General features: G+C 44.2%; 2 protein-coding genes across 2 annotated transcripts in view; one reads left to right on the top strand and one right to left on the bottom strand.

Annotated features, from left to right (window-relative positions):
* Positions 1–2,581, bottom strand: part of LOC124720371 (probable citrate synthase 2, mitochondrial) — a 234,300-nt gene extending 231,719 nt beyond the window's left edge. The window contains exon 1 of the mRNA XM_047245699.1: positions 2,319–2,581. Coding sequence (XP_047101655.1) covers positions 2,319–2,366 — 48 coding nt within the window. The 5' untranslated portion in view covers positions 2,367–2,581. The remainder of the gene's footprint in view (positions 1–2,318) is intronic.
* A 98-nt stretch (positions 2,582–2,679) lies between these two features.
* Positions 2,680–25,495, top strand: part of LOC124720340 (secernin-2) — a 91,522-nt gene continuing 68,706 nt past the window's right edge. The window contains exons 1-2 of the mRNA XM_047245661.1: positions 2,680–3,135; positions 19,972–20,177. Coding sequence (XP_047101617.1) covers positions 3,129–3,135; positions 19,972–20,177 — 213 coding nt within the window. The 5' untranslated portion in view covers positions 2,680–3,128. The remainder of the gene's footprint in view (positions 3,136–19,971; positions 20,178–25,495) is intronic.

Raw genomic sequence — 25,495 nt, forward strand, 5'->3', positions numbered from 1 at the left:
CAACAAATAAGATTTCAGTAAAGTGAAACTTCCAGGCAGATTAAAACTGTCGGACTGAGACTCGAACTCGGGACCTTTGCCTTTCGCGGGCAAGTGCTCTACCAACTGAGCTACGCATGCACGACTCACTGCCCGTCCTCACAGCTTCACTTCTGCCACAGTTTTAATCTGCCAGGAAGTTTCATATCAGCGCACACTCCGCTGCAGAGTGAAAATCTCATCCAGTAACATGTTTGATATGGCGATTGAGATACTTCTCATTGGCTAAATAGGTGACTGCTTTGACGATTCCTGAAGGAACAGCCAGAGGAAGACATCTAAGCAATTCGGAAGTGGCTGCTAGATTTGTTACCGGTAACGACATGCGAGTGTTACGAAGACGCTTCTTAAACTCAAATGGGAGAGGGAAAATGTTTTTTACGCGAAACAGTTACAGAACCGGCAATTCAAGTTGACTGCAGGAGTCAATTGCTCGCATTGTACACGTCGCGTAAGTTCAACGAAGATAAGCGAATTTGGGGCTGCTGAGTTTGCTCTGCTCTGTTTGCTAGTGGAACACCAAAGGAAATGACTAGTAGTGGTATAAGGGACCCTCCGCCATGCACCAGAAGGTAGCTTGCGGACTACGTAAATGTTCCGTAATCCCCGTCTACCTTGGACGATGTGTACTGATCAAACCGTCCAACAGTATTTGACATACCTTCGCGGGCGAAAGTTCAGGATTTGAAACCCGCTCTGATATGTAATTTTAAACTGCCCGGAAGGTTCAAAGCAGCGGAAATTCCGCCGCAGGGTGAAAATGCATTGCTTATTGCGGTGTGGGTCGCCCGTAAAGGCTGCGTACACAGTCATACGAATGTGTAGGGGATACGGACGCACCTATATCTCCATAGCGTGCATCAGCTGACAGTCGTGGCAAAGATACGAAGAGGAAATCACGTTTCTGCTCACGACATATGAATGACCTGACAAAAATATGCAATGACATTGATCTGTTTGTAGAGTTGCAGCCAGAGGAGTTGTGCCATGAAGTTTCCGTGGTAGGATTTTTTTAGCTAAGACCTGCATATACGCGCCCTGTGCTACAATTGGCAGCTGATAATGGGCGTGAACAGACGAAATGATCCGATACTGCTGGACTACGAGATGTGAGATATTAAGCCCGAAATACAGTTACGGTAATTTGCTACGACTTATTTATAGTACTTTGTCACGAGCGATCTGCATCGGCATACTCAGGAAGCCACCAACCGGAGCTATGTTCTTTCGCAGGTGCAGCTTAATACAAAAATCATTACCATAATTCAGCAAGGAGGCTTAGGCCTTCCCAAGACTCAAACGTCCAGCCAAGAACCAAGCCACCAGAAACTCTCCACAAGCTGCGATTGGGGAAGGAAATCTGCCTCATTTTCCCAAGGAAACATCGCAGCATTTGAATTAAGCGAGTTAGAGGAAACTACGAAGAACACATTTCGACGGCCAAACAAGGTATGACTGTGACCTCTGCTTTGAAGCAGGTTTAACCATCTCCAATTTCGGTATGTACGTAGTGGTCAACATTCGCCTATACTGAATGTATCATTCGTACAAACTCTGCTAGGTAAACTTGCGAACATCGTATTACATAACTCAAGCTCCCTATCTTACTACTACGCCACCTCGCTGGTTTGTAACGGTGTCTTGCAGTCGTACGAATGAAATATGTAGTCACTTATCCACAATGTGCAGTTTTAGAGCACTGCTTCCTATATGACCTATTTTGCCTCCTTCCGCCTTATAGTTGCCACAGGTCAGGGGGTGGCATGTTAGCGGCGAGCTCAGCCCTCACCCCTGCTCTTGGCGAGATCAATACCAGGGAGTCCACATTTCGGAAAGCCTGTCTAAATTCCTTCTAAAAGCCGCCAAGGGGTTACTTCCACTGCACTCCGGAACGGAATGGACTAAAATTAGGCTGAGGGGTCCCTGTCGCAACAACCATTTTCATATTTAGAACAAGGCGGTGCGAGATTCCACGTCTAAGAATAGGACGATCTACCCGAGGGGTGACAACTAACCTATTTCGTGCTGTCTTTGGAACTGCGAAAACCTAATACGCGCCGCGAATGCTTAGTGTCGCACAGCGATACTTTACAACGTAAAGACAGTTTTTGGAAGCTGTACAAGCGAAAAACCGGCAAACCGGTATTTTCCCTCCTCTCTTAACTTGCTCGAAATCGATAACAAAGCAGCCACAAACTGCAACACTAGGAACAATATGCAGACGCATCGACACAGATGAGGAAGCGTGGAAGTGGAAAATTATTAACGGTCACCCTTACCTGGTGTGCTTCGCATAATCTCGATGCGGATATGCGGAATAGTGCCATCGTATCTGCAGTTCGCTTCCTCCTCTCGTTCCGGTTTCTGTTACTTCTGACCGCTCGTCCAACCCGGCTTGCCTACCTACTCAAGTGCTGTAGACAGTCGTATCCGTGAGATACCAAAGTAGGCCAAACCCTACACCTAACCTGCTTCAAGTAATACTGTTGGTTCACGCCAACTTTTCTGCCACGGCGCGCCAGACCGTACCTCCCGGCTGTGACGTCAACCCAAGATGGCAGCCACTAGTACGGCTGGTGCCCGCAACGCGGCACTGTTCCCCTGTTTAGTGCAGCTTTACGCCGCTCTGTGGCAGCACGTTCCAATCGTCACGCAATTGTGATCAATACGCTGCCCCAAAAACGACCAACTAGGATCTGACCAAAAAACAGAAGGCGAGAGGAGTTTCACGCTTCAAAGCATTGGCTCCGATCCACAGTTATTAAGTCACGGAGGCGCAAAGTGCTGTACTGTAAAAGAAATTGGAGAAATTCTCGAGAGTTGACCATCTGGCTCTAGTTTTCACCTAAATACGTCAACTAATGTCACTACAGGCTAGTCATTGGTGTGGTGGTTAGGCACCTCGGGAGCATCTGTTCTACTCGACGAAAGGAATTTTACCCGCTATAAAATCAATTCGTGCTGACGAAAACAAAGGCGTAAGCAAGAAGTGGCGTGATTTCTTACTACGTTATCTCTAAGGAGCAGAACACAGAAGTGAAAGCTTTGCTGGTTCGTCACAAGTGGCAGTAGAGAAATAGGACTGAAATATGCCCGGTGAGTGTAATGCGCTAGAGTTATAGCCGGTAAGGAGCGATAAAATTGTCTACTGCTATGCTTAGGCAATATTCGATATACATAGTTTTCTTGTGTCACTCGAGCAGTGAATACCAACATAAAATCCGTACATAAATAGTGTAGTCCAGACGTCTTCGATCTAAATTAAAGTCCTGCTCTTGTAAACATTACAGAAATATTTGCATGTAGCAACGAGCTACAATCTTTCGATTGGAACTCGGTTATTTATGTAAACTAGCTGCACTCAACAGCAGTTCACTACCCGTTTGTCAGTCTCTGACTAAACACTTTCCAAATAGAAAACTGATTCTAGAACGACATGAAAACTTTAAACTTGCCTTCTGTGTGCAAATATTATTCGTTTATTAGCCTCAAGAAAGGAAATTGTACAGACATCTTGTTTAACAATTATTAATGTAGTAAACACATCGTCTGCATTTTAGACACTTACTTGAATGTAAGAACACACACAAATTATGTGTTATAGTAAGTAGCCATCAGTGAAGTAACTTTACACTAAGTTTTGATTCTTTGTCTTTTGAATGGTATTAGAACATTTATTATTTCGTAAAGCAGTGTTTACATGAAAGAAATTGGTAGCTAAAGCTTGGCAAATGGAAATACTTGTTTCCATGCTCCAAAAGAGATATTGAAGGGAAGGGAGGGGAGGGATATGACGCACTATTAACCAAATTTCATGTGTAATTCTTCTCAGCCTTCCATGCAAACAGTATGGTGGGATTAACTGAAGTGTTTTATACTGCTTTGCCAATCCACAACAGAACTGTTACCTTTCTTCACAACCTAGAAATCGGGGTAGGCTATGTTATGTATTTGTCATCACAACCATCCTTTGAAAAACTAATATCAATGCAAAACAAATATTGTCAGTGTTGTGTTCTTTTTGTTTGTGAATGTATATCACATTTAGTTGACCCAAATGTTGTTTGTCAGTCATTTGAAAAGCTTCATCAGGACAGAATGAGTTGTTTTTAGCTTGAAGTTCATGGAAGTGCCTTGGATAACATTTGTATTGTAGGCACAGCCTGATGATTAATATAGTATGGTCTTTGCTGAGATATGAACCATAAAATGATGTCTGTTGTGGAATGGAAGGTAGAACTTGGGCATAAAATCTACTGCGATCTTTTTGTGTAGTAAACCGGTAGGTGGCTCAGTCCTGTCAGACTTCTTTCTCGATTTATACGGTGCAATAGGAGTGTAAGACTGTGCAGTGCTAAGGAAGCCAGTGTTTCACCATGAAAGGTCCCAGCATAAGTCTTAATTAAAATCTTGATGCATATTAAAGCTTTTGAAACCCGTTATGATGGAACAGTGGTTGCCATATTGAAGGAGAGTATTACAAAACATTGTTTACAAGGCACTTAAATATATGGAGACTTCCTGCGGAAGCAACTGGCATAACACCATTGATAAATATAGACTTTGAACAGAAGTCTGTTGTTAAGACAGAGTTTACAAAATTTCTGAGTGTGTGCATTGATGAGAAATTGAAGTGGAAGAAACACATTGATGATCTACTGAAATGGTTGGTTTCAACTAGCCTACTTATGCTATTAGGGTTGTTGCAAATTTTGGTGATAAACATATCAGTAAATTAGCCTGCTATGCCTATTTTCATCCACTCCTTTCATACGGCATATTATGGGGTAATTCATCATTAAGAGAAAAAGTATTCATGGCTGAAAAACATGTAATCAGAATAATAGCTGGAGCTGATCCAAGATCGCCTTGCAGACATTTATTTAAGGGACAAGGGATATTGACAGTATCTTCACAATACATATATTCACTTAGTTAAAAAAATAATACCGAAGTGCTTACCTACAACACTAGAAGAAAGGGTGATCTTAACTATTCTGGATTAAATCTGACTTTGTCACAGAACAGGGTGTATTATGGGGACTAGTGTAGCAGGGGATACAACCCGTCGGCTTTGGACAATGTTACAAGTGGCCAATCGAGAAGCGATTCTTCTTAGTGTTGTAGCTCCCTTCAGTGGCTGATAAGTGTTTTTTGGCTTTTTAAAAAAAAAACTCACGAGATAGAATAAACAGATCCACTTTATTAAGCAATCAGTAAAAAAACGAAACTGAAACATAACAGCAAAAGCGAAAATGGTAAACTGCTCTCTGGTGACTTGTGACGTCATTGTCCAAAGCCGACGGGTTGTATCCCCTGCTACACTAGACCCGAATTATGCTGCCACTAAATTCTTTGGACATTTGCCAAATGGCATTAAAAGTCTGACAGATAGCCAGCCAGCATTTAAAAACAAACTAAAAGAATTTCTGAATGACAAGTACTACTAGTCCATAGATGAATTTTTATATATGAAGTAGTAAGCGTAAAAAAAATTATATTGTGCTGTGAGGACACTTACGTTAAACTGACACTTTCCACATCATTACGAAATGTAGTACTCGTGATCTATGGAACAAGTATTAATGTTATGTAAGACCATAGCTTCCATAAGTTTCAGTGAGAGAGCAATAGGACATATCCTACTTCAGTTTGTGGCTTCAGCCCAGCAGTATATATTTGGGTATGGTCAGGCCATGTAACACAGTTGGCTTTGCAGAACAGTTTATAATTGTGTTCTGAATGTCATCTTCCAACATTGTGATCTATGATGGCAAAGCTTCATAGATGGTGATCTTTATATGGCTCCCAGGTCTGTTGACGATTGTATTTTGCTAGTCATGTAGCAGGGTTCTACAGCTGCAAATATTTAAACTACAGCAGCATGTTCTTGTAAGTCTGCGTGATTGTCTGCTGCAGAGTATAAGGAAGACACTTAGTATACACAACAGTTGAAGTGTGTGCTGTGCCTGTGAACACCTTGTGTGTGTTTCAAATAGCTGTTTTTCCATATGCCTCTCTCATAAATTGCTGTTGGCATTACCCTAAAATTCTGCTTCATAACTAACAAATAGGCCTACACAATTCATATTGTACAGTTGGTGGTTGAGCGTGACAAAGAATATCAACACATAAGTTTACAGCAAGCAGTATTTGTAAAATATGGGTGGGGCTGCCCTTCTGTCTCTTGGAAAGATTAATCTCATGCTACTCTATGCTCAATAGTTATATTTTTGTCTTCAGAGGCTGCCATTTGGCTTAGTGGTTCATGATATTTACATATTCATACATTGTTTCTGTTCCATTTGCATATGGAGTCCACCAATATTGACTGTTTAAATACCACTTTACATGCTGTAATTAGTCCAGTTCTGTCTTAACAGTCATTCAGAGAGTGATACGTAGGAGGTTGTATAGTATTGATTTCTCAGTTAGTACTTGTTCTTGAAATGTAGAAAGTGAGTTTCTGCAGGATGGCTTGCTACGGATTAATTCGGGCCTCCTGTATCACTTCATGAACTCATAACCAAATTGCCACCTTCCATCCTAACCTAGACCTCAGATTAGTATGTCACTGCAATGTAAGTTCAAAAAATAATACACACAAAAAGAAATAGCTAAAGTGGATTTACGTTGTCACCAGCTGTTTTGTTCTGTGATATTGTTGGCAATTGATTGAAGTTGGCTGTAACTAATAGTGTGATAGTATATGGTAGCCAATGAGAATCCCTGAAATTTAATGTTTCCTTATGACAGAAAGTACAAATTTATTACATTTGTTTTGGATGTGGGAAGAGTGCCAGAAGAACTTTCACTGATCTGGTTATAACAAATTTTTAGATTGCCGACTAATTTTCGTATGTTTGTAGTGACTGGAAAAACAAAGATGTGCTGAGTGACTGATCTGTAGTGAAGCCTGAGGTCCAGAGGTTAGCTTGGACTGTGCCAGTGTCATTGAGAGTTGAAGCCAATGACTGTGTGTGTGGGGGGTGGGGGGGGGGGGGGGGGACTGGTGATGAGAGACTGATCTCTTGCTCAGTCCAAGGTCTAGGTTAGGTTGGAATGTAATAAATAGTTTGTGAATTGGCAAAGTGAACGAATCTGAACAAGCAAATAGGACTGCCATAATAGACTGACATCTAGCATAGCCTGAGACACACATTTATCACTGCAATAGTCAACTTGCACATCTTATTTCTGATACTGCTGATAATTCCGGTGGTGTGGTTAAGTCGTAAACTTCTATGACAAAATACCAGGAAACTTTATTTATGAACCATAGGAAAGACAATTTAGTTACATTCGTCAAATGGACTTTCCACGATTCTATTAATGACACAGCAGGCAAAGGAAAAAGCCATTGACACTGTAAGTGCACTTTTACCAAAAGAATAGTGTTGGTGTCCTCTACTTTTTGTTGGTGCCACATCACCTTGTACCAGTAGTTTGAATTGGCTGACTGTTTCAGGTCTTTCATCGTTTCTGTGAATCTTGTATGTGAGCCAAACTAACATACAACCACACACAAACTAACATACAACCACACATTCTGTCCTTTGTATACGTTCAACATCTACTGTTAGCGCTATTTGATATGGGGTCTCAGGTACGTGAGCAGTACTGTAGGGTGGGTGTCATGAGTCTTCTGTAACCTATTTACTTTGTAGACTGATTGTGTTTCCTTATTATCCTAGGAACAAATCAGCCTGCCATCTGCTCTACGTACAATGAGTCTCTTGTGATTATTCAGTGTCATACTATCCCAAATCGTGTGTACAAATTTGCATATTCCATTTTGTGATCCATTGATACTGTTTTTGTAGAATACTACTTCTGTCTTCTGTAAAGTGCACAATTATACGTTCCCGAACATTAAAAGCAATTGAAAATGTTTGCACTGCAGTGATAAGTGTTGATCGACAATGAATAGTGTATAATTATTTGGAAATACGGAAGCGTCTGATCCCACCCGTCTGCTTTGACCGATGACGTCACAAATATGGCGGAAACAAAAACACACACACACACACACACACACACACACACACACACACACACACACACTTTCCACAAGAAGCCTAATGACACTAACGGGACAAGCGGGGGAAATGGGGTGTTTTGGGTGGGTGGCAAACTAAATATAAACAAATTTAGACGCCTTGCATAGCTACAACGTGTAAGTGAAGACAGCCATGCATGAATACCCACCCACCTCCCCAGGGGTCGTAACCCCTTCAACCCATAGAAGATAAAGATGCTTCAGTAGCTGATTAGTGTTTTTTGTCTTTTAAAAAAAAATCTCACGGGATAGAACGAACAGATCAGAAAAGTAAATAAAATAAGATAAAACGGAACTGGAGACAGCCACACTCAAACCAAACTCTGCGCCGTCATGACGTCACACACGACAACACCCTTACGTCACGGGTCAAAGCCGACGCGTTGGATCGGACGCTTCTGTCGACCCATATTATGGAACTAAATCATTCCGAGTTTGTATCAACAAAAGATATATGAAGATAGTAAATGTTCTCGAAAGAATAGATACCATTGATGACCATGCAGCTTCTCTAGAATGAATGATAAATAATTGAAACCCTCAGCTGCCAACAGGTGTTGTTCACAACCCCCCAACAATACACAGTTACATATGGCCAGTGCACTATTGTTTAAACTTTCGATAAGCCTCAGTAATTGGTTGCAGGTGAACATCCACATAATGCTGCAATAGTTTACTGTTGAATATCTACAAGCAGTAACAACCTAAGCACAAAATTCTTGAAAAATAGAAACATACATATGGAGTGGACACTGTCATTGTTTTTACACGTGACCTACTTGTGTAACACTTATTTCACAGTTAAGTTGAAGCATTGTTGTTGTTCTAATCAACACAGGTTTCTTGTCTGAAACTTGGCCATGGACTGTTTGTCTCGTGACCAAAAATTGGGCCCTTGTATATCATCACAATAATAGGTGCTGAAACTACACATTGTTCGAAATTAAATTTACAGAAATTACAATTAAAACTTAACTCATTAAATTAACTGAATACATTGAAAAAGTCCGTCTTTTGAACAGTTTCTTCTACTGCGAGGGTTAAGCCAAATTATTTATTTAAATGATGAAATTAACATACATATTTATGTAAACATTACTTTTGACAAAACTTTTATTTACTTTGGAATTAAGGGCTGGCTGGCTTTGCTAATATGTTTTCGAATTGAGCCAAAAAAATACTTTAAGTATACTATTAGTTGTTCCTCTAAATGTTTATAATTAGTACAGAATTTATACTTGTTTACATGTCAAAAATAGAATTTAAGTTGTGAAACAATTACTGATTTCGCCCTATAAGAAAAAATACTAACTAGGCATAACAAAAAAAAAAGAAATTTAGAAAATCAATTACATACATAAAACTAAGCACAATATTAGATCTGGTGTTATATACTTTAAAACTTAGGGCCAACCTTTCTCTTTTATGAAAATGCAGATTATATTCGTGTATGTTAATGGCAAATTGTTAAAAGTGAAAAACAAATGTAAGGAGGCAGATGTAAAACAAGAGGGGAATTAAAATTATCCCAGTTTGTTTTGTCACACATTGGGTACAAGTGGACGAGTGCTTGTGTTATGACAAAGACCTCTAACTCAGGAGGATGGAAATTCCAATTATCCAACCTGTTTTAAGTTTTCCCTCATTTTCTTAGAGTACTTTCAGCCCATTGCAGGATGTTCTGTTCGGCAAAACCACCTGTCCTCACTTTGTTAAACACACATATGTCTGTATGTATGGCTTGCATTTTACTTGTATAAAGTTGACTGACCTATATCATCGTGAAATGATCATCGGTTGAATACTTTACTGTTAGTTGACAACAGTATTATTGAACCTGGTTGTGAGGACACTTTGGTTGGTTTATTGTGAGTCAGTGTGTGATTGGGCTTAATGGTACTGACCTGAAAACATTGACACTGCAGTGCCTTTTCCTTGTGGTGGCACTGCAGCTTGACGGGGTTGAGGGGTCGTGTCTAGTGTAGTTGGGGAGGGGGGTAGAAAGGGAGTTGGAGGTGAGGGTGGCTGTTTGCTGGATTAGAGGGAACAGCTGCATGTGATAGAAATGTGGCACTGATGTTACAGGAGAGTTGCAGGCAACATAAAATGATGTGAAAGGGTGTAGTGGATGGGAGAGAGAGAACAGACAAGAAGGGAGATTGTGGGGAAGAGGATGAAGTTATGGTCCCTGGGCAGGGGATAAAGGAGACTAAGGCCAGGAGGACACAGGAGCAAAGAAAGTGTTGCAAGGCTACCAGATGCTGGTATGTAATACAGAAAAGTTAGTGCTGTGATGAGGAACCCAGATGTCTCAGGTTGTGAAGCAACCACTGAAATTGTGCGAGTCTTGCTCAGCAGTGTGTTCTACCTTCGAGTAGTCGACTTTACTGTCGGCACCAGTTCGGCTGTGGCCATTCATTTCGGTGGAGGGCTGGTAGGTGGTCGTGTCCCCATAATATCCTGTGTAGATATTGCAGCAGTGCTGGTATATGACTTGATTGCATTCACAGGTGGCCCCACCTCTGATGGGATATGATAAGCCTGTGACACAAATGGAGTAAGTTTCCGTTGGTGGATGAATCGGACAGGTCTTACAGCCTAGTCTTCCACGGAGGTGTGGCCCGTATGGCAAGGGGTTGGGGCTGTGGCTGGGGATGGAGTACAGTATTATGTGCATCATGTAGATGGCAGAATACAACTTTGGGAAGAGTGGGAAGGATTGTGGGTTTAATGTTCCTAATTTCAGCACAGAATAAGTAGTGGAAGTGCTGACAGAGGATATGGTTTTCAGGATAATGTTGGTGATGAAGGGGCTTCTCCTTTGGAGCTAGTCTTTGGGCTCGGTCAGAGGATTAGGGGCACATGTGGTTGTAGATGCACTGGCGTTTGTGTTAGGCACCACAAACCGAGTGAGTACGAGTCCAATGTTTAGGGTTTCATACGTGAGAAATTGAGGCACCACTGTTGCTTTTGTGTTATACTGGCTTCTTTCCTGCTCATCAGTTTGTTCCCTCTTACTAAAACATACAGCAGTGTAAAGCCTTCACGAAGGACAGATGTTGATTGCACTATTTTGTTGTTGTTGTAGTGTAGCAGTGATGGTGAGAATGACCCACTCTCAAAATAATAAGGCCTTCAGTGGATGTAATTATCCCATGAGCCTAGTTCAAAAGCCGATTTCCCAGACCATCGCCTGGTATTGCTGATCCCTCAAAAAAAAGAAAAAAACCTTTGGAGCATGCCGTTTGTCAGTATTATCCTGGTTTTGAATGTATTAATCAGCTATTTAAACAGTGCTATGACTTCCTAAAATCATGCCCTGAAATGAAATCATTCTGAGATTTTGCCCACCACACCTAGAATGGCCTTTCATTGCCTTCCCAATCTGTGCAGTATCCTTACCAGACCCTATGCTCCTTCTGGATCTATCTCCCTATGCTATGGCTCCTATCCCTGTGTCCAGCTCTACTGCAAGATTTGCCCTGTGCACTCTCCTACCACCACCTGTACTGGCCCTGTAACTGGCAAAACATACACTATCAAAGGGAGAGCCAGCTGTGAAATGGCACGTCATATAACAGCTGTAATGTAAACACTGTTCGGCGTTTTACAACGGTATGACTACCAGCAAGTTATCAGTTAGGATGAATGGGCATAGACAGTGGATGTATAGTGCTACACACAATACCCTGTTGCAGAGCATAAACAACACGAGTCGTGACCTCAGTGCCTGTTTCATCACTTATGCCATCTGGATTCTTCCACTAGACACCAGTTTCTCAGAACTCTGCTGGTGGGAACTAGTGCTACGTGTCCCTGGCTCTTGCCACCCATCTCGCCTTAAATTACGTTAACATTTTTTCTGTCTCAGCGTTTCTTCATAGTAACTACTCCTTTCTTCACTCTGTTTTCATTTTCTACATCTTTCATTTTCTGACCTGTTTATTTTTCGTCATGCTCCTCCCACCTCCGTTACATATAATGCATTTAGCTTTTCATTCTTATTAGCTTGTGCATGATATTTTAGCAGTAATTTGTGTTGCATATTATCCTGTCCTTGACTCTCAGAATAAGACTGTCTCTAATGAAGTTTTGTTTTGTGAGACCGTGGATGTTGTAAGACAAACATTACATAATGTGTTGTATAAAATTGCAGGTTTACTCCAAAAGAGGAAGGTTTACTCCAAAAGAGGAAGAGTGACATTTGAAAAAAGTCCACACTTAAGGTGGAAAACATGAAGTGCAAACAAAATGGTTGTGTTCTTTCCATTCCCATGCAACCCCCCCCCCCCCCCACCACCACCACCACCACCACCCCCCCTGCGGGTCCGGGGTAAGAATAGGCCTGAGGTGTTCCTGCCTGTCGTAAGAGGCGACTAAAAGGAGTTTCAACCGTTTCGGCCTTCCATGTGATGGTCCCCCTTGGGGTTTGACCTCCATTTTTCAAAATTCTACAGAAGTACGAGCCTTTTGGGAAGGACGCCTTACGTGGTGTACCACTGGTCCTCAGTGCACTAAGACCTTGGCACTCAGCTTTGTACCGGCGTTGTAACCATACCCACTATTCCTCAAATTGGGTTGTACAAGTTATGCCCATAGTGCGTCCCCATCTGCACCTACGATCATGATGGGACTTTCCATGGCACCAGAAATCCAGCACGGTAGCCAGCCCGTTGTGGTGGGGTCGTCATGTACCCATGTACCCTCTAGGTTGTAGCCCCCTGACAACACAGGGATCGTACTTCCAATACCTGAGCTGCACCCCTCCCCACGTCGGCCAAGGAGTAGATGCCCGTCTCCTTGGGGCATCAGGACTCCCGGCAACGGTCATCCCTGCCAGGTGGCCCTTGCTGAGGCTGGGTGGTGCCCGTGGTGAGAGCCCCTGGTCGGAGTGGGTGGTATCGGGGCGGACGTTTCGCAGATGAAACGTCAACACGTATTAGGTCGCTCTGCGGCCGAGTCTTTCAAAAGGAAAGATACTGTTTTTAGTTCTGGTTCTCCTGCCCTTTCCCCCTTGGCCACTCCTTGGGAGGAGGGACAGGCCCGCCGGCTTGGGGCGAAGTACTTCCCCTGCTATTTGGTCTGTTCTCGAACCGATGGGGGGACGTTTGCCACCTCCAAGCCCATGTTCTTTGTTCAGCACATTGAGGACACCTTCGGGGAAATCGAGGCTCTCAGTAAGATGCGTTCGGGGTCCGTTCTTATAAACACCACCTCCGCCACACAGTCGGCGGCACTCCAGGCGTGCGACTGCCTAGGGGACATCCCAGTGTCCATTGTCCCGCATCTGGCACTAAATAGGACGCAGGGGGTTATTTTTCATCGGGACCTCCTGCTGCAATCTGATGAGGAGCTCAGGGCCAACTTGGAGCGCCGAGGCGTGCATTTCGTCCGGCGAGTCCAGCGCGGCCCCAAAGACAGTCGCATTGACACCGGGGCCTTTATCCTCGCCTTCGAAGGGGACGTTCTCCCAGAGAAGGTAAAGGTGATGTGCTACCGGTGCGACGTGCGACCTTACGTCCCGCCTCCTATGCGCTGTTTTCGGTGTTTGCGCTTTGGGCACATGTCGTCACTGTGTGAGGCTGAGCCCCTTTGTGGCGATTGTGGACGTCCTCTTCATGAGGAACATACGTGCACCCCACCACCTCGTTGCGTTAATTGTCCTGGCATCCACTCGCCTAGATCCTCAGACTGCCCCGCATATCAGAAGGAGAAGAAGATACAAGAACGCAAAACTTTGGATCGGCTCTCTTATTCTGAGGCCAGGAAGAAGTATGACCGCCTCCATCCCGTGCCGTTGACCACTTCGTTTGCCTCAGTTGTGTCCACTCCTTCCGCGGTATCCTCATCCCTATCCTGTCCCCCCTCCGCCTCCTCCCCCCATCCGGGGTCTCTGCCTCCGCCTCCCAAATCCCTCCCTTCCAAATCCTCCTCCCCCGTGGCCCCCGCCCCCTCTGCCCCAGGGGCCACCCTTCCTCCTCCTCCCCCCCCCCCCCCCCCTCCCCCGATCCTCTTCTCAGGCGTCCATCGGGGAAACGTTCCGGACCCCAGCTTCCGAGGTCCGGCATTCCAAAACGGACCCCGCGCCTGAGGACCTTCTTCGGGTCCAGCCCACCATCCCTGTGCCTCCTCAGACTTCCAAGAAGGCCTCCAAGAAGTAGTCTCTATCCCCCTCTCCACCCCGGCGTGTTTCGTCTGACGCTCCATCCGTGAGTCGCTGCTCCCGGCCGTCCTCAGTTTCGCCGGGACGCTCTGCTGCCAGGCGCTCCGCCGGCCTTTCGTCGGCAAATGATGCTGCCCGTCCTACACAACCAGGGACAGCGGCCGCAGCTGGCGATGACTCGATGGAACAGGATCCGCCTCCCGCCGGTTGTAGCGTTGTTCCCTCGAAACCTGGCCCTCCGCCTCCGTCAAGGTGACCAGCTCTTCCCTCGTCTCGTTCCCCCTCTTTTTTGACTAGCGATGGCCTTGTTACATTGGAACATAAGAGGTATTCGATCTAATTGGGAGGAATTACAACTGCTCCTCCGCCTGCACTGTCCGCTCGTCCTTGGTCTCCAGGAAACCAAGTTGCGCCCAACTGACCGTATTGCCTTTACCCACTATACCTCGGAGCCGTATGACCTCACCCCTGTGGATGGTATCCCAGCTCATGGTGGGGTCATGTTGCTCGTTCGGGACGATGTCTATTACCATCCCATCCCGTTGACCACCCCACTCCAAGCAATAGCTGTCCGTATTACTCTTTCTGCTTTTACTTTTTCAGTTTGTACCATCTACACTCCATCGTCATCTGCTGTTAGTCGGGCTGACATGATGCACCCCCGCCGTTTTTATTGTTTGGCGACTTCAATGCCCATCATCCCCTTTGGGGCTCTCCTGCACCCTATCAAAGAGGCTCACTCTTGGCGGACGTCTTCAACCATCTCAATCTTGTCTGCCTCAATACTGGCGCCCCGACTTTCCTCTCGGACTCTACTCATACCTACTCCCACTTGGACCTCTCGATCTGTTCTACCACTCTTGCCCGTTGGTTCGAGTGGTATGTCCTTTCTGACACCTATTCGAGCGACCACTTCCCCTGTGTCATTCGTTTCCTACACCACACCCCATCCCCATGTCCTTCGAGCTGGAACATACCGAAAGCTGACTGGGGAGTTTACTCCTCCTTGGCGACCTTTCCAGACCACGATTTTCTCAGTTGTGACAGTCAGGTCGAATACCTCACGCCTGTTATCATCAATGCTGCCGAACGTTCCATTCCTCGTACTACCTCTTCTTCACGTCGCGTTTCCGTCCCCTGGTGGAACGAGGCTTGTAGAGACGCTATCTGTGCTCGACGATGTGCTTCACGCACCTTTCGCCGCCATCCTACGTTGGCGAATTGTATTGGATACAAACGACTCCGAGCGCAATGCCGTAGAGTCATCAAAGACAGCAAAAAGGCTTGTTGGGCCTCTTTCACCAGCTCCTTTAACAGTTTTACTCCCTCTTCTGTGGTATGGGGTGGCCTGCGCCGGCTGTCGGGCATTAAGGCCCACTCCTCGGTATTTGGCCTGACCTCACGTAATGAGGTCCTCGTTGATCCTGTGGCTGTTTCCAACGCCTTCGGCCGCTTTTTCGCGGAGGTTTCAAGCTCCGCCCATTACCACCCTGCCTTCCTTCCCAGGAAAGAGGCAGAAGAGGCTCGGCGACCTTCCTTCCACTCGCTGAATCTGGAAACTTATAATGCCCCCTTTACTATGCGGGAACTCGAACGTGCGCTTGCACTGTCCCGGTCCTCTGCTCCGGGGCCAGATGCTATTCATGTTCAGATGCTGGCACACCTTTCTCCAGCGGGCAAAAGCTTCCTTCTTTGTACCTACAATCGCGTCTGGACCGAAGGTCAGGTCCCCATGCGTTGGCGTGACGCCGTCGTTGTTCCTATACCCAAACCCGGGAACGATAGACACCTTCTTTCTAGTTACCGCCCCATTTCTCTTACAAGCTGTGTCTGTAAGGTGATGGAGCGCATGGTTAATGCTCGGCTAGTTTGGATTCTTGAATCTCGACGGCTACTTACCAATGTCCAATGCGGCTTTCGTCGCCGCCGCACTTCTGTTGACCACCTTGTGACCTTGTCGACATTCATCATGAACAACTTTTTGCGAAGGCGCCAAACGGTAGTCGTGTTCTTCGATTTGGAGAAGGCTTATGATACCTGTTGGAGAGGTGGTATGCTCCGCACTATGCACAGGTGGGGCCTGCCCCTTTTTATTGATTCCTTTTTAACGGATCGAAAGTTTAGGGTACGTGTGGGTTCCGTATTGTCCGACGTCTTCCTCCAGGAGAACGGAGTGCCTCAGGGCTCCGTCTTGAGCGTAGCCCTTTTTGCCATCATGATCAATCCAATTACGGATTGCATTCCACCTAATGTCTCAGGCTCTCTCTTTGTCGATGACTTCGCGATCTACTGCAGTGCCCAGAGAACATGCCTCCTGGAGCGCTGCCTTCAGCGTTGTCTAGACAGCCTCTACTCATGGAGCGTGGCAAATGGCTTCCGGTTCTCTGAAGAGAAGACGGTTTGTATCAACTTTTGGCGATATAAAGCGTTCCTTCAGCCATCCTTACATCTCGGTCCCGTTGTTCTCCCATTCGTGGACACAACTAAGTTTCTAGGGCTCACGTTGGACAGGAAACTGTGTTGGTCTCCGCATGTCTCTTATTTGGCGGCTCGTTGTACACGTTCCCTTAATGTTCTCAGAGTTCTTAGTGGATCATCTTGGGGAGCGGATCGCACCGTCCTGCTTCGCTTGTATCGGTCCATAGTCCGATTGAAGCTGGATTATGGGAGCTTCGTCTACTCGTCTGATCGGCCATCCCTCTTACGCCGTCTCAACTCCATCCACCATCGGGGGTTACGTCTTGCGACCGGAGCCTTCTACACTAGTCCTGTCAAGAGTCTTTATGCTGAAGCTGCCAAATTACCATTGACCTACCGGCGCGACGTACTGCTGTGTCGGTATGCCTGCCGGCTGTTGTCTATGCCCGACCACCCCTCTTACCAGTCCTTCTTTGCCGATTCTCTCGACCGTCATTACAGGTTGTATGTGTCTGCCCTGCTGCCCCCCGGAGTCTGCTTCCATCGCCTGCTTCGACAATTGGATTTTGCCCTCCCTACCACCTCCAGAGAGGGTGAGAGCCCGACACCACCTTGGCTCCACGCTCCGGTTCATATTTATCTCTACCTCAGCTCGCTCCCGAAGGAGGGTACTCCGGCTGCAGTGTATTGCTCACGGTTTGTCGAACTTCGTGCTCGACTTGCCGGTCACACCTTTATTTACACCGATGGCTCCAAAACTGACGATGGTGTCGGCTGTGCCTTTGTCATCGGGGCCGCCACCTTTAAATACCGGCTCCTCGACCAGTGTTCGAGCTTTACGGCTGAGCTTTTTGCTCTCCATCAGCCCGTTCAGTATGCCCGCCGCCACCGCCATTCATCGTATGTACTCTGCTCTGACTCACTCAGTGCTCTTCAGAGCCTTGGAGTTCCCTATCCGGTCCATCCCTTGATTCAACGGATGCAGCAGTCCCTCCATTCTTTCGCTGATAATGGTTCTCCTGTCAGCTTTCTGTGGGTTCCCGGACATGTAGGAGTGCCTGGGAATGAGGCTGCGGAGGCTGCAGCCAAGGCTGCAGGCCTCCTGCCTCGGCCAGCCTCCCATTTGTCCCATCATCTGACGTTCGTGGGGATGTTTGTAAGAGGCTTGTGTCGTTGTGGTGGGATGCTTGGTCATCCCTCCAAGGAAACAAGCTCAGGGCAGCAAAACCGCTCCCAACTGCTTGGACAACCTCCTCCCGACCATCTCGGCGAGAGGTGGTCCTTCTGACCAGGTTGCGGATTGGGCATCGCCGGTTTAGCCACCGCTACCTGCTCTCCGGTGACCCAGCCCCGCAGTGCCCTTGTGGTCAGGCATTAACAGTGCGCCATGTTTTATTGTCGTGTCCCCGCTTTAGTCAATCTCATGTTGTCCTGTCCCTGCCATCTACTTTACCGGATATTTTAGCTGATGACGCTCGAGCAGCTGCTCGTGTTGTGCATTTTATAACTTTGACTGGCTTGTCCAAAGACATCTAACCTTTTTACTTATTTTATCTGCATCTTTATCAGGTCTTTCTGGTGTCCCCCCTCCCCTTGAGTTTTACTAGATTCCATGTGCTCTAACACCAGTGACTGGGTGCTAATGACCTCAGTAGTTGAGCGCCCTTAAAACCCACAAAAAAAAAACAAAAAACACCACCACACACACCACACAGACAGAGAGAGATATTTACAGGATGATTCTTATTAATGTTTTAAAAGCTGTGATGCACTGTTGATGATAGCGCTGAGACAAATAATTTAATGCAAGACGCATGGGACTGCAAATCCTGGGAAATATCCCAAAAGTTTGAAGATGTTTGACATGTGATGCCATCAGATGATCTACCTGGCTGCACGTGCAGGGGTAGGGCTTGTTGATCCTACCCTTAACGGTATTGGGCCGTGCTACACATTGCTCCATTAGATACATTGTTTTCGTCCTTGCATTATCTGAGGGGGTACGGTAGTGCTCGTGGTAGTGGTAGTACAAGACTACGAGGAATTGGTTTACATTTATGAAAACAGAGTAGCCTAGCAGAGTGATGAGTCACACTGCCTGCTGCCAGTAAGATTAGGATTGACAAGCCCAACAGCTGCCCCTGCAGTGAGATAAGTGATCTTGTGACGTCACATGTTGAACATCTGTCATCCACTTTTGCTGCATTTCCTGACATTTATGGCCCCAGGTGTCTTAAGTTAAATTATTTGGCTCAGTGTCATCTACGTCACTGTGGGGATTTTTTAATATCCCCCTGTATATTTGTATGTAGAGGGAAACATTCCACGTGGGAAAAATATATCTAAAAACAAAGATGATGTAACTTACCAAACGAAAGCGTTGGTATGTTGATAGACACACAAACACACACACAAAATTCAAGCTTTCGCAACCCACGGTTGCTTCATCAGAAAAGAGGGAAGGAGAGGGAAAGACAAAAGGATGTGGGTTTCAAGGAGAGGGTAAGGAGTCATTCCAATCCCAGGAGTGGAAAGACTTGCCTTAAGGGGAAAACAGGACAGGTGTACACGCGCGCGCGCACACACACACACACACACACACACACACACACACGTATACAGACACAAGCAGACTTTCCCTCTCCTTCCCTCTTTCCTGATGAAGCAACCGTGGGTTGCGAAAGCTTGATTTTTGTGCGTGCGTTTGTGTTTATTTGTGTGTGTATCAACATACCAACGCTTTCGTTTGGTAAGTTACATCAGCTTTGTTTTTAGATATATGTATGTATATATACATCTATTTATGTCTTCGTATTAACAGACCAATATTCACTGCTAACTCATCACGTAGTATATTAGTAAATATTGATCATTGTGCCCAACAATTGCAATGCTGCAAGCTCTGTGTCGTACTTGGGAACTTCTGTACTCTTTCTGCATTCTGCGCTGATGTAGTGCACCTGTTCCTGACAACAGACTCAGCTGACAAGTTTTCAGTTAAATGGACAGAGGCGGGGACTGGTGTGTCGAGTCTCTGAGCATACGGAGAGGGTGAATTTGGAGATTTTGTATCCGCTGGCTGGTTTAAAACAGCTATACAAATCTCATTTCTGATCTCAAATGTACATTCACCGAGACTGTCCATTACCACACTTACCATTGGTTGTGTGGATATAGTTCTAGCTATCAACATTTTTGCTATACTTCTTTGCTCCTGGCAGGTTTACCATAGAGTCTACTTTCAATTTGCCTTTAGTGATTACTCTGCACGTTAATTTTTCACGTCATGCAGGCCGTGATTGCAGTGCGATGGCAACCGTGTGTGGCAGTCGCGAGATGAGCCGTCATCCCGTATCGTGTGACACGTTCGTCGTATTGCCGCCGCTGACAGAGCACGGTGGTGTCGTCTTCGGTAAGAACTCAGACCGGCCCCGCGGCGAGGTACAGGAGCTGGTCTACTTCCCCGCCGCTGACCACCCGGCTGGCTCCAAGCTACAGGTACACTGTTGCCCTTGTTGTTTTCAGTACTCTGTGGACCAATTTGTGTACAGACAATGTGACCACATTAGTCTCACTTGTCTACAATGACAGGTACAGTTCTGGGGGTAAAGTCTCGATGAGGGCCAGCATCAGGCACGGCAGTGTTTGTGGATGCGCAGCATGTCCGGTGCCCCTAGGTACTGCAAACCATCATTTTTACATTTTTCTGCCAACTGACTCAGAAAAGTGTAAAATGCAGGAATCTGTAAAATACAAGAAAGCATAGGAAGCAGAATGAGCAAAAATAAATAAATTGCTCTTTCTGCTGTTCACTACATATTTGTTCAAAATATGAGATAAAAATTTTGGTAAACATTTTTGGAATACAGTGATCAATAGATTATTATATTTTGACTAAAGTTCAGTCTTGATCACACCATTTATGTTTCAATGATATAGGTAACCGGTTTCGGTTATTTTCACATAACCATCATCAGACACATGGCTCCCTTAGGATGGCACGCGGAACTCTCCTCAGCTACTTCATAGCAGCTGAGGAGAGCTCCGCCTACCAACCTAAGGGAGCCATGGGTCTGATGATGGTTATGTGAAAATAACCGAAACCGGTTACCTATATCATTGAAACATAAATGGTGTGATCAAGACTGAACTTCAGTCAAAATATAATGAGATAAAAACAATTTAAATTTTGCCTATTTAAAATAATTGTTTTTCTATCTAACAGCAATTAGTTCTGCTCTTCTGTGAAACCATATTGAAATAATGTTTGTGTTCTAATGTGAGACTTATTATTGATAATCATTGTAAAATTGTGGTAAATAAAACTTGTAACACAATATTGATGATAACACTAAAGTCGGCATTCTTCGTAAACAGAGAACACCACACACAAAATCTAAAGCTTGTTGCTGACGAGGTCATTTGGTTCAAGGAGGTCCTGTGTGAGGAAGAGGGCAAAATTTGTAATGTTACGGAGCATCTTTGAGGAGGAATGTTTATGCCTGACATCAGGTCATATGAGGCTAAGATTGCACACACAGTATGGATTAGAGTATTTCAAACCGAAGTAACAATAATTTGTGAAAGCCCGTTATAGAGACGGCTGTCTGCAAAAGTGGCATTTATTTGTATAAATGTCTGCAAAATTAAATTAAAGCTCTTGTAATACAATACAGTGAGCAGAGGAAAGGTTGCTACTAGAGTCACTGTCACCATATCGTGACGATCGTTAAGGCAGTGATGCAACATACTTTCCCACCCTTCCAAACACTGCAAATGTATACTACAGGCGGCCATTATCCGACTTTTCAACAATGAAAATCTTGTTTAGCATGCTAACGCTATGGTACACGATCAGTAACTTTGTGTATAGTCTGTGTTTTCTGCTTTGTTCCCTGTTTAATTTTGAGCAGGAATATGATACACTTTTTGTAGAAATCTCTGTGAAAACCAATGTTAAGGATTGTGATTATGTCAAAGAAACTTAAAAAGTGGGAAATGTTGTAACATAGAATAATTAATGACTGGAAAGCATTGCACTGAGAGAATAGGACTTACGTTGGGATGAACAACAATGATTTTAAAAAGTAGGAAAACATAAAATGTAGGAACGTAAACACAGAATTCACTGTAGTTTCACCTAACCAATGAGAGGTGAGAAAAGTAGTGGTGTGGTTCCATAATCAGCTGTGAAAGCTATAACCTTGGCTGTCACAAATATTTGACTATTTCTCCTAAATATGTTTCACTTTCCTATGTTGTGTTTACAGTAAGACCTGAGAATATAGCTCTTCCATCTTCCTCTTGAATACACAGCAAATTTTGTGTCTGTGTTAACTTGAGAATGTGACAACATTCAATCATCTCTTGCTTCAAAATGTGTTGTTTCTTGTGGGCTGCGTAGAACCAGCAGCTGACACACCATCTTTTGTTCCCATTATATCTCACAGCGAGCATTGAGAGCATTGCTGCATGAAAAATCTACATCTGCATTCATACTCTCCAAACCTTTGTGAATTGTGTGGCAGAAGGTAGTTCTCATTGTGCCAGTTATTAGGGCTTTTTTCCAATTCCATTCACATACATAGTGCGAGAAGAGAATGTTAAAATGCCTGTGTGTGAGCATTGTAATTAACACTCCAACTGCTGAGATTTGGACAGACCTAGAACCTCAGCTGGGTCACTAAAGACCCGTGTATCTTTCACATTTATTATCCTGTGTCAGTGGGTTATTGTAACTACTAATGAATGTATTCTTTGAAACTCTGGAAATTTTATTATGAAATCGTCAAATATAATGTAGCTTTCCAAAATTACCATTTATTATTTTAAAAAGCTTACACATATTTGCAAGTACGTTTACAGGCTCCCATCACATTATGAGCATGGATAATTGTTTCTTGATCTACATTTGTTGCAGACAGCTTTCTTGGACATATGACACTTTTACAAATGATTTGTTTCCTTCACAATTAGACTTTACAAGGCAACGTGTTCTCTGTTCTTGTCTCTCAGGAATGTCTTTGAATGTGACACAGGTACCAGTACTCCTGGTTGCTGGGTACTTCTCAGTGAACTTCTCCCCCAGCTACAGTAAAAAGTCTCTGCATTTCAACTCATTTGGTGTGTTGTATAATACTCAGGCATTTATCAGTGCCAAACCCATCAAGTTGTAAAATGTGTAAACGGTCCTATGTCTTAATGGTGCTTTGAAAGAGTATTTGCGAGCCATTTGGTTGATCACATCCACTCCATGTTCAGAGCCAATATAAAATGTAACTCTACATGTCTTCTTTTTTAGACGTTATTGTATTTCATCATAAGGATATGTGGCACTGTGAATCGGGACATTCTTGTTGCTCTTTTCTTAGTAAACTGCCATTGTGGTATCATTCTTCTTCAACAATACTGTGCTGTTTAACACTTCTCTCGCCTTCTCGATAAGACTGGAATTTTCTTGTGAGATCCATTTATTGTGCCCACTAGACTTGAAACATTTGCTGTCAAGGTTTCAGAGGGCGCCAAGGGGGTGAAAAAATTGTCACGTAACATTTCTTCCTTATTGCGGTAAGCTTGCATAAATTTTTCCACAACAAAATTGCCAAGATGCTCATCAGTTGGCCTAATGTCATCCCTTTCTAGATAAGGAAAAGCATTTACATTGTATTTGGTGTCTTTATCTACTGCCATCCAATACATTTGCTTGTATTTGTCCGGTTTTGAGGCCACGAACTGTGTGAATCTGCAACAACACTTTGAAGGAAAAAGCTGTCCGTCAATTGTTATACGTGGAACTGGTATGTAGCCACATTGTGCATTCTGCAATTAACTCGCACCATGTTTTTTGATAAAAAAGCAAACTTGTCTTCTTTTGGTCGTTGTGATATTGTGGATGTAATTTCAAATCTGAGATAATGTATTTTCTCTCTGAATGTCACGAGCCATTGTTGACTTCACAAAATTATTTCCCCGCTTCATTGACCACAATGTGTCTAGTTCTAAGGTTTTCACTCCTATAGCACCACAGACGTACAGTATAGTTTTAAAAGCTTCTGCTTCTTCAGCGTTCGTAGTCCGACTGTCTGAACTCGATACTCGATGTGCTTGAGCCTCGATGCATTTTACTGTGTGTTTCAGAATTTTGTCCATTATCACAAGGTGCCCACCACATCTGGCAGCTGAACAGTCACCTATAACTCACACATTCCAGGTCGTTACACCCGTTGCTACAATATCTCTACCTGAGGGAAACTGATGTAGTCTGCAGCTTCTCATTTCATTGTCCACGACCACGAGTTGATCTAGTCTTTTTGGCAGCTGTTCCTGTAATAGTAGTAATTGGTATTAAAACACATATTAGTAGTATAGATATTGTGGAATGTTAGTACAAACATCACACCTTCATAAATGTAATTTGAGACTTGTAAAAACTCAAGAAAGCAACAACTTATGAACATAAATGGTGCAATTGAAATCTGTGTCTTTGTAGCACATACATAAACAATAATTATTATAAAAAGAAACACGTGAACATGCATACCTTTCTCATCAGTATTAAGTAGAATGTCCTAAGGAGTAACATCTTCTGATGAAAAATCTGGAAGTCAGGTGGTGGTAATTCCTCAGATGAAGGCTTCAACAGCTCATCCTCAGATTCTTGATCTAAAATCTCATTTAGTGCATTTATAATGTCCTCTTCTGTTCATAGACGTTTGGCCATAATAAATTTGTATGTTGCAAGCATTATTTACACACTTAGAATGCACTCCTAAAACCATATTTCATGGAACAAAGCACTGGCTGCGCAATACTTGCATATGCAGTCAGACGTGTTTTGACCTCCTGTCCCTCTCCTCTCCTGCTGGAGAACTGCAACGTCATCAGTCATTGAGATAAAGCAGGTTTTGTGATTGTCGACCACATAGTCTAGCAGTAAGCACGATACTACACGAAAAATGCAATTGTTGTTGTGACTACAGCAGAGGGGTCAGAACTGACGTGTCTGTGGTTCTAGGTGAATCTTCGTATTTCACTTCAGGTTTCCCCGTAAAATGTAAAATTGCGTTGTTGTTGTTGTTGTTGTGGTCTTCAGTCCTGAGACTGGTTTGATGCAGTTGTCCATGCTACTCTATCCTGTGCAAGCTTCTTCATCTCCCAGTACCTACTGAAGCCTACATCCTTCTGAATCTGCTTAGTGTATTCATCTCTTGGTCTCCCTCTACGATTTTTACCCTCCATGCTGCCCTCCAATACTAAATTGGTGATCCCCCTGATGCCTCGGAACATGTCCAACCAACCGATCCCTTCTTGTAGTCAAGTTGTACCACAAACTTCTCTTCTCCACAGTTCTATTCAATACCTCCTCATTAGTTATGTGATCTACCCATCTAATCTTCAGCATTCTTCTGTAGCACCACATTTCGAAAGCTTCTATTCTCTTCCTGTCCAAACTATTTATCATCCACGTTTCACTTCCATACATGGCCACACTTCATACAAATACTTTCAGAAACGACTTCCTGACACTTAAATCAATACTCGATGTTAACAAATTTCTCTTCTTCAGAAACGCTTCCCTTGCTATTGCCAGTCTACATTTTATATCCTCTCTACTTCAACCATCATCAGTTATTTTGCTCCCCAAATAGCAAAACTCCTTCACTACTTCAAGTGTCTCATTGCCTAATCTAATTCCCTCAGGATCACCCGACTTAATTCGACTACATTCCATTATCCTCGTTTTGCTTTTGTTGATGCTTATCTTATACCCCCCTTTCAAGACACTGTCCATTCCGTTCAGCTGCTCATCCAGGTCC

The sequence above is a fragment of the Schistocerca piceifrons genome, chromosome 11 (assembly GCF_021461385.2).
Source record: "Schistocerca piceifrons isolate TAMUIC-IGC-003096 chromosome 11, iqSchPice1.1, whole genome shotgun sequence".
NCBI lineage: Eukaryota > Metazoa > Arthropoda > Insecta > Orthoptera > Acrididae > Schistocerca > Schistocerca piceifrons.